The sequence below is a fragment of the Phaseolus vulgaris genome, chromosome 3 (genome assembly GCF_051622355.1).
Source record: "Phaseolus vulgaris cultivar YP4 chromosome 3, ASM5162235v1, whole genome shotgun sequence".
Classification (NCBI taxonomy): domain Eukaryota; kingdom Viridiplantae; phylum Streptophyta; class Magnoliopsida; order Fabales; family Fabaceae; genus Phaseolus; species Phaseolus vulgaris.
Genome location: NC_143500.1, coordinates 34,081,503 through 34,090,641, shown reverse-complemented (window position 1 = coordinate 34,090,641; position 9,139 = coordinate 34,081,503). Strand labels below are relative to the sequence as shown.

Here is a 9,139-nt window from a genome sequence, read left to right as displayed (position 1 = left end):
TTGACTTCATCCGCTGTAAATCAATTGGTTGCGAGAATGAAGTCCCTAAACTTGAACTCGACTTGAAAGTTTTGCATGGTCAACACAAAACAAAACCACGCCCCTTCATACCCATTCTTTCTTTTACTTCAATTATTACTATATACTCATGCACGTCTTTAATCAATTAACAATTGTTTTTCAACTTATAACAACCATTTTATCATTTTCTTAAACGTATTTGCCAAATTAGTCTGAATAACCAATATTCTGTAATACTTAGTTCACCGCAAACAAGAATTATAATAAGATTTACACGAAATACGTGTCTTTTTAGTTTTAAAAAATGTAAAGAAGTTCATCGAGTGAGGTTTATAAAATGTAAAACGTGCACGAGGTGTTCTCTCACTGGCTATGTACGTTGGTTGGTTGGTCCTACTAACTTTATTCTGTCAAGTTAGAGTTGGAGCATAAAAAAAGCCTAAATGAAATATACGATGATATACATATTTAATCCCTCTTAGGGTTCACTTTCTATGTATATACCTCCTATAAATAAAGTGTTTTCATGAATGTTTTCTAAGTACTTTGACCATCACCCCTTATTGGCGTGGATTCATATATATATATAGTCACGTTAGTTTCTGTTTGAAAAGGTCATGGCCTCGTAATTATCTTAATTTTCCAAACATATTCATGCCACATGCATAGATAGAAGTTCCATAACTTATAAGGATTCAATCATTCTTAAAATATCCATATTTGTTTATTCATTGATAAAAAAAAAAAAAACTTGGTGTCCAACAAAATGTACTTCCCTCACAAATACATATTAAAATGTGAATGGCTTGCCAATGTAGAAAGACATTTATAAATCATGAATAAAGTTATTTAAGAGAGTATCGATTTTTTCATTCTATATTCATTAAATATTTATATATAATTTATGCTACACGAAACAGTATCTCATTAATATTAGAAACACAAAAATATGTATATAATTAATATTCAAGGTTAACGAAAAATAAAATAAATTAATTGGAGTACTATAGAGAGGTTTAGTTATAAAAAGAGAGATATGAATCTACTGGCTGTATATATTCACTCCATTTTCTCTGCATAATTCATCAAATACTTTTCCGATCAAATTCTTACTATAAAAATCTAATTATTTCATTTCCAAATTAAAAAGAATCGAAACAAATATAATAAATGATGATTTTATTTTATTATTTATAAAATTCCTATTAAATATGTATAAAAAGGAGATATTAAGTTATATCCACGGAAGAATTTCCTAGAAATAATAACTAGTAAGACACTTACATATAAACCACACATTATAAAACTTGGTAATATTATTAAAAGTGCTAAATATCTCTTATTAATACATTTATATTTTTTATGTGTTTTTCAAGATGTAAAACAAAGCTGGGTCTGCATGCATTATATTATGTATTTTTGTATTTCTGATTTGTTCACTGTAGAAGTCTACGCTCTGTGACATCACAGTGACGAGTGATGCAGCTGCATACATCTATAAATACATTTCTAAGGCTACCATTTTGATAGCAGTAATCAGTTCATCAAATAGATACACACATAAACACCTTGTTGAAAATGGATCCCAGTTATACCAAATCATATTACATGGATAACCAAAACCATCCCATTTTGGTCTCAAAAATAGGCATCATAGGGGCTGGGGTAAGTGGCATAGCAGCTGCTAAACAGTTATCCCATCACAACCCTATTGTTTTTGAGGCCTCAGATTCCATTGGTGGGGTTTGGAGCCATTGCTCCTACAACTCCACCAAGCTTCAGTCTCATCGTCGTGATTATGAATTCACCGATTTCCCTTGGCCTCACAGGGACAATCCCGATTTCCCCACCCATTTGGAGATACTCAGTTATCTGCACTCTTATGCTCACCACTTCGATGTTCTCAAGAACATCAGGTTCAACTCCAAGGTGGTGGAAATCCGCTTCTCCGGCAACCGGGAAGTCACTGGCTTTTCAAGCCTGCTTCCCGGTAAGCCTGTGTGGGAAGTTGCTGTGCAGACCAATCACTCAGACACCATTCAGGTCTTCACAAATTATTACCTTCTCAAAATCAAACTCTTTTCGTATCTTTACATAAAAAAACACACCTAGGGTTTAAACAATTTGTGAGTATAGATTTTTAATGTTATTATTCTTCCACATACTTCCGAATTACTCTTCAAAACTGAGAAACAAGTTGCCAAAAGTTCTTCTCATCACGTCATCCCACAAAGAAAGGAAGAACACTTTTGTTTCTTTAGATTTCTAAAAATGCATTTGAAAATAATTTTTATCTAGTATTTTCAATTTATAAAATGATAATGAAATATTGTTTTGGACTATTTATTATTCCACGATCGTTATACATTTTGTAACTTTTGAATTTAAAGTACTTAAAAAATAAATAAAACAATTTGCCAGTTTGAAAAATCGAGTGTTTTGTTGCATGAAGCTTCTGACCTATCAGTGACTTTTGTTTTTATACCAGTGATGAGCTGAGATGAATATAATGTGAAAAATTACTAGCTACCTTACCCTTTTATCTAGATGCATCATATCAAATATTTGTTAATTACAAATTCCCATTTTAAATATACTTAAACAGTTCAATTAACCAACATAAAGGTATTTTTTTCCTTAATCCAATTTACTAAATTTAATAATTTCCATCTGCCAGTTTTAACATTTATGATTAATAATAAGTATCTTCAAATGAATGATACAAACTTGTGTAGCAGAACTTTTTACTGTAAACTAATTAACAAAAATATTTGACACAAGTTGTATGAAAATGATATGAGCATGTGCTGATAATTGTTTCCTTAATCCATTAGTGGTATGGGTTCGAGTTTGTGGTGGTGTGCATTGGGAAATATGGGGACACACCCAAGATTCCATCGTTTCCACAGAAGAAAGGGCCACAGATATTCAAGGGAAAGGTGATGCATTCGTTAGATTACTGTAAACTTGACCAGGAAGCTGCTACTGAACTTCTCAAAGGGAAAAAGGTGGTAGTGGTTGGTTTCAAAAAGTCAGCTCTTGATTTAGCCATGGAGTGTGCACAGGCAAACCAAGGTAATAATAATCCCATCTTTACTATATATATATATATATATATATATATATATATATATATATATATATATATATATATATATATATTTATATTCCCTTTGGAAAAAAAACTTCATTAAGTAATTTAATAAAAATAAAAAACAAAATTAATTTTTTATTAGTTATTAATTTATGTATCAGTTAAACTCTAGAACTTTACATTAAGTTTTTAAATATAATTTTTAATGCACACAAACTATTTAACTTATGTAAAAATTACATTTTTACATAAGTTAAATAGTTTGTTTATTTTTTTTAAGATATTTATGAAGAAACTTTCTCCAGTGAATTAACACTGCATCAATATGTAAAAATATGTGACTTTTAAGCCTAAATAAATAATCTAATTACAGTTATATTTGCAATAATAAGGGCTATATATAATTTATGAGTTTTATAAACAACAAATCATACTAGTTGGTAACTTATTGTTGTTAAATATCATATTCTAACCGTCAGAAACATTATCTGTTCTTTTATAATTTATCGCTTTAGCTATAGAGTAACTCAGTCAGAATAAAATTAATCCAAATAGTTGGTTTTTTTCATTTTGAAAACAAAAAATGCTGTTTAAACGTTTGGTAGAAGATGCACAAATAACATCTGTTGGATGCATGTGAAATATTTTTGTGAAGTAAAACTGAAAATTACTATGTTTTACGAGTTTTTTTTTATCAGCATGTTATGAGTTATTTATTGTTTAAATCTTTGTTCCCCTCAAATTATTATTAGTGGTTAAGAAATACATGTAATGAAAATGTCAATACCAAAAAATATTATGGTATTTGGTAACGTATTATGGTTCCTTTAAAAAGAAAAGAAAATGAACTGTTGACTAATCAATGTGAAAGCTGGCAATTATTTTGATGCATGCGTGTGCCTCGATTTTCTTTCAAATTTCTTCTGCTATTCTTCAAACCTTTTTTACAGTTTGGTGATGACAAAGGTGGCGTTCAATGCTCCAGACTGAACATGTTGCCTATTATTTATCATCTGTCGCCTGTGCTGTGGAAAATAACGACATTGTTTTTTTCTTGAACCTCATTTTCATGTTGGCACTATTACTTTTTGCTTTCCTTTCTGCTTTATTTTCTGTCACGATGTCATTTTCAGTTCTACTGCTTATAAAGCACCAACGGAGACAACACTAATTTTCCAAATGATTTTTTGGTTGTATATAATTTATATTATTGCTTTTCTTGAATGCTAAAGCAAGTAGGGGCTTTATTTTCCAAGTTGCTACTTGCATGTTTTTGATTGCACACTACTGTTCTTTTTGTTTTATGTATGAAACAAATATGTTTTGACTTGCATACTGTTCTTTTCATTTTATTTAATATAATATTTCATGTGAAGCTTTATATGAAACGAATTCATAGGTCATGAGTCATATAAAATAGAATTCCACAAATCAGTTTTGACTTTCACAAATGTTTGGAAATGGCTTTAAACGACGGGTTCCAACCTTCATCTTCACCCACAGACATGAAAGCAACGTGTGGGAGTCTTATATCATCATAAGAAAAGTCCATTAAAATTTCAACACCTCATGGCATCCACCAACTTCGATAAATAATGAAAAATCATTGACAAACACCTTCAAGCTATTTGACATGTAGATCTTACCATGCTATAGACAGAGAGGGATAAGTGTTAATTATTGTTTAGAAAAATCAAAGAAATTTCTTTTTTTCAAATATTTTGATTTGAATTTGGCTGTCTCAATGTTTTTCATCCTGTTACAGAGTAACAGGCAAACATAATTACAATAACACATCATTTACTTGTGTGGAATTTACTAATTTAATTTTTTATGTTCTTTTTGCTTATAATAACATATCATTATATTAGTTATTATTAATTAAGATAATCTCCATTATTTGTCAATTAAGAGTTGTGAGTAACCTGCATGGCCCAAGTAATGAAGATTAAAAGATATAGATAGCTAATTAATTACATGTCTTGTTTTACTTCTCTTTTTTTGTTTCTTAAATTTCAACATGCATAACAAAGTTGACGGTGTATTGTTCTGAAGGAGCTGAAGGACAAGCTTGCACCATGGTTGTAAGGACTTTGCATTGGACAGTTCCCCATTACTGGATTTGGGGATTGCCCTTTTTCATGTTCTTCTCAACAAGATCTTCTCAGTTTATCCACGAGAGACCCGATCAAGGCTTACTCAGGACTCTTTTTTGCCTCATGTTATCTCCACTGGTAAATTACATTAAAGTTTTTCACTATCCTGAATCACATATATGTTAATTATGGTTGTTACAAGCATAGCTAATGCTTTTTTGCTATGTTATAGAGGCGTGGAATTTCAAAGTTTATTGAGTCCTACCTTCTATGGAAACTTCCACTGGAGAAGTATGGATTAAAACCAGAACACCCATTTGTGGAGGATTATGCATCTTGTCAAATGGCCATCATGCCAGAAAATTTCTTCTCCGAGGCTGAAAAAGGAAAAATTGTCTTTAAGAAGGCATCAAAGTGGTGCTTCTGGAATGGAGGAATTGAATTTGAAGACAACACTAAGCTGAATGCTGATGTAGTGATTCTTGCAACTGGTTTTGATGGAAAGAAAAAACTCAAAACTATTTTACCAGAGCCTTTTTGTAGCTTGTTGGAGTACTCTTCTGGTATTATGCCTTTATATAGGTAAGAAGGACGCTTCAATTCATTGTGCTTGCTTCCATACAAAACTACATCAGAAGAATGTATTTCGTTTTTATAATTACAATTGTGATTTTGTAATTTTTAATAAATTTTACCTGATAATTGGTTGTGTTCAAAATTATGTTAAATATTCGTATGTGAGAACTAACAGATGATTCATGCTGATCATGATAGGGGAACTATCCATCCATTGATTCCAAACATGGCTTTTGTGGGTTTCGTTGAGAGTGTTTCAAATCTTCACTCGTCAGAGATACGTTCCATGTGGCTTTCTGGGCTGGTAGATGACAAATTCAAGCTCCCAAGTGTGGAGAGCATGCTTTCACAAACAGCCAAGGAGATAGAAGTGATGAAAAGGTCAACTAGGTTCTATAAGAGGCACTGCATTTCAACTTATAGCATCAACCATAGTGATGAAATTTGTAAAGATTTAGGGTGGAGTTCCTGGAGGAAAAAGAACTGGTTATCCGAAGTATTTGGCCCCTATAGCATTGAAGACTATGCCAAGGAAGATTGAATATATAAGCTTACTACCACTCTCTCAGTGACTGCATAAATACTAGTATAATAATAATAGTAATAATAATAAAAATAATTGCTGCACTGGTTTTAAGTTTGGTGGTACCTTAAAACCGAGGGCGAAAAATTTAAGGGTAAGTTGAGAGCCAAATGTCGTTTAGATAGTTGAGAGTCATGTTCCATGGATGTAGTCAAAACTCCTTCAATGTTACAACAACTTTGATCAAATAAATCATATGTATTGCTGAAGGGAACCTTGTTTCAAATAGCAAATTCAAATCATATAGAAATTATAGTGGATGGTCACTTTGTCAATTGAAGCTAAACATAACATCACCATGTGCAAAAGATACATATATAATAATCTCACTGTATTTTTGGCAAATGAAGGAGGCATTATTTCCATCCGGAGAGGTTATAAATTTTTTGTCTCTACATGTCATGACCTCCAAGGAATGTGTCAAAGGCTCCAAAGTCAGCTACATAATTACAGTGCTTACAAACTTAAAATTCACTGAATGAGGCCCGCGGGAATAGAAAACAAAAGAATGAAAAGGCTCAAAGGCTCTGAAGTATTTTCAGGGTCTCATCAATATGCTTTTCTGGTTGGAATTGATTGTTGTAGACAAGCTGGACCACCCCTTTTTTGTCAATCACATAAGTCTCTCTTCCAGGCAATGAACCAAAGAAATCACCTGGCACTCCCCATTCCTTCCTCACCTTGTTGCCCTCATCACTCAACAATGTAAATGGAAGTTTGTATTTGCTGGCAAATGCCTACATTCCGTCAAATGCAATCAGTTAAAAAAAGATAACACTGTTAATTACAAAAGTGAAACACTGAGACCTTTGACTTTTACCTTGTGAGAGGATGCATCATCACCACTTATCCCAACCACCACCGCTCCTGCTTTCTTGAACTTCTCATACGAATCCCTGAAAGCACAAGCCTGCAATACAAAATAAATTACTCCCTCCAATCCGTATTATAAGACTATGTCAGAAGAAATTGTTGGTCATTTTTATGAGACATTTTATAATTGCTATACAACTTTAGATTTGATTGTATGTTCTTGCATACATTGTACCACCACCAGGACAGTATAATCCAATTGCAGGCCTTTACCCTGTTGGAATTATACCATAATCCTTCATGCTCCATAGACAACCTGCTCAGGACTCCCCTTACAGGTTTTGGACCCAATCTGACTGCTTAAGCTAATGTGCTGTGACTAAAACCCAATAACTATATACATCAAGAACCTTCTAGCAAAAGATGAACCACAATAGGGATACAGAGATAACCAAATCAAGAATAGTACAGATAAACCTAACAGGGTGTGAAGTATTCTCTAACTTTTATTACCCTCCATTTGTATCATGCATATACAACACCAGAGTTCTATCGAGATTCTTCTTGAACAATACTTCGAAAGGCCACAGCAGAAACACAACCAACAGTTATAATAATTTACTTATCATTTTTACAACGGTAATAAAGTTATAAAAATTTAGTTATATACATTAATGCAATAGTGTAGTAGTGCAAAAAATATTAGCATATATTAATTGATCGGCGCTCAGCCTACAATTACATAAATCGTTGTTTCGGATGCACTACTTCTTCTACTTCAATTCTAATTACACTCAAACCCTGTTATACCCTGATGATTTCATTTTATATATATATAAAAAGATTCAACTCTAAATTACCAATAATCAAAGTTGTCATACCAGTTCTTCATATACAGTAAAGTTGTTGTCAACATTCATGATTTCAAGAGTCATACCTAACCTTGGAATCAAATTTATAAAACAAGACTTCTTTAAACAAAGTTGTTCTGGTGAATCATTGATGTAATTTTAAAAAAAAATATGCTGATTTCAGTAATATCCAAATGAAATATGCACTAGTTCGATAAATTTTACTACACTAATCACCAAAAATCTTTAAAAACTTGGCATCTCCACTTTGAATTATTCCTAGAAGACATTGTGTGTATTTACCTGTTTGGTACAGCCAGGAGTCTCATCAGCAGGGTAGAAATACACAACTACTGGCTTTCCCTTGAAGCTGGAGAGGGTCACATTCTTCCCATTCTGATCTTTCAGTGTGAAATTCGGTGGGCTTGAACCTTTACTCACCTATCAAGGAACATACAACACAAAACAACTATTAAGTTAAGTTACCAACATGCAAAAAGCTGATGAAGAGTGAAATGTACCTTGGCGAAAATGGAGGTTCTGAGGAAAGAATAAGAGGGGATTGAGGAAGAGGGAGAATGAGACAACTTGAGACCGAAAAATTGAGAATTTGATGGCGTGGAAGAGAGTGAGAGATTTTGGGAAGATGGGTAGTTGGGGGAGTGAGAGCGAAGCAAGGTGGGAAGATAGTGGTTAGGGAGAGTGAGGGAAGCCATTGGTGAGGAGCAGGGTGAAGAAGGAAATGGTGAGTGAAGATGTTGCGTTTGGCCTTAGGATAGAGAGAGAAGAGAGAGATAAGGAAAAGCGTTAATGGCTGGTGAATGGTGATGATAGAAGATTGGCTTTGTTGCGTGGACAAATTCTGACCCCAACCTCTGTACTTTTCAATTTTAACCTTAACCGTCACAGGATCTTCCACGGTAGACACCTGTAATTTATGATGTTTTTTTAATGCTATAATTCTTTATGTTGGAATTAATATGTAATTGAGTAAGGAAAACTCTTCACATAATCAAACTGTTAATTAATAATCATAATAACTCTAAAAGTTTCACTAACTATCACTCTCCAAAAGGCTTATAAATACAAGCATTTCTCCTAAAGT

At 32.8% G+C, this 9,139-nt stretch overlaps 2 protein-coding genes across 2 annotated transcripts; one reads left to right on the top strand and one right to left on the bottom strand.

Annotated features, from left to right (window-relative positions):
* The first annotated feature begins 1,549 nt into the window (after positions 1 to 1,549).
* FMO1 (flavin-dependent monooxygenase 1) lies at positions 1,550 to 6,643 on the top strand. The gene is made up of 5 exons (XM_090300698.1): positions 1,550 to 2,064; positions 2,856 to 3,096; positions 5,171 to 5,349; positions 5,444 to 5,793; positions 5,986 to 6,643. The coding sequence occupies exons 1-5, from the start codon at positions 1,600 to 1,602 to the stop codon at positions 6,326 to 6,328; spliced, it is 1,578 nt and encodes a 525-aa protein (XP_090156824.1). The 5' UTR covers positions 1,550 to 1,599; the 3' UTR covers positions 6,329 to 6,643.
* Positions 6,644 to 6,671: 28 nt separating this feature from the next.
* Positions 6,672 to 8,941, bottom strand: PRXQ (Thioredoxin superfamily protein). The gene is made up of 4 exons (XM_068607623.2): positions 8,556 to 8,941; positions 8,338 to 8,475; positions 7,191 to 7,280; positions 6,672 to 7,107 (listed from the first exon to the last, which is right to left on the bottom strand). Exons 1-4 carry the CDS (start codon positions 8,748 to 8,750, stop codon positions 6,889 to 6,891), a joined length of 642 nt encoding a protein of 213 aa, XP_068463724.1. The 5' UTR covers positions 8,751 to 8,941; the 3' UTR covers positions 6,672 to 6,888.
* Between the last annotated feature and the right edge of the window lie 198 nt (positions 8,942 to 9,139).

What these genes read in the sequence shown, in the direction of transcription:
- FMO1 (XM_090300698.1), top strand. Translation starts at nt 1,600, where the DNA reads ATGGATCCCAGTTATACCAAATCATATTACATGGATAACCAAAACCAT. An exon ending in GCCTCATGTTATCTCCACTG is followed by an intron (nt 5,350 to 5,443) that starts GTAAATTACATT and finishes GCTATGTTATAG; the next exon opens with AGGCGTGGAATTTCAAAGTT. An exon ending in GGTATTATGCCTTTATATAG is followed by an intron (nt 5,794 to 5,985) that starts GTAAGAAGGACG and finishes TGATCATGATAG; the next exon opens with GGGAACTATCCATCCATTGA.
- PRXQ (XM_068607623.2), bottom strand. Translation starts at nt 8,750, where the DNA reads ATGGCTTCCCTCACTCTCCCTAACCACTATCTTCCCACCTTGCTTCGC. An exon ending in GAACCTCCATTTTCGCCAAG is followed by an intron (nt 8,476 to 8,555) that starts GTACATTTCACT and finishes GTTCCTTGATAG; the next exon opens with GTGAGTAAAGGTTCAAGCCC. An exon ending in CTCCTGGCTGTACCAAACAG is followed by an intron (nt 7,281 to 8,337) that starts GTAAATACACAC and finishes TTTGTATTGCAG; the next exon opens with GCTTGTGCTTTCAGGGATTC.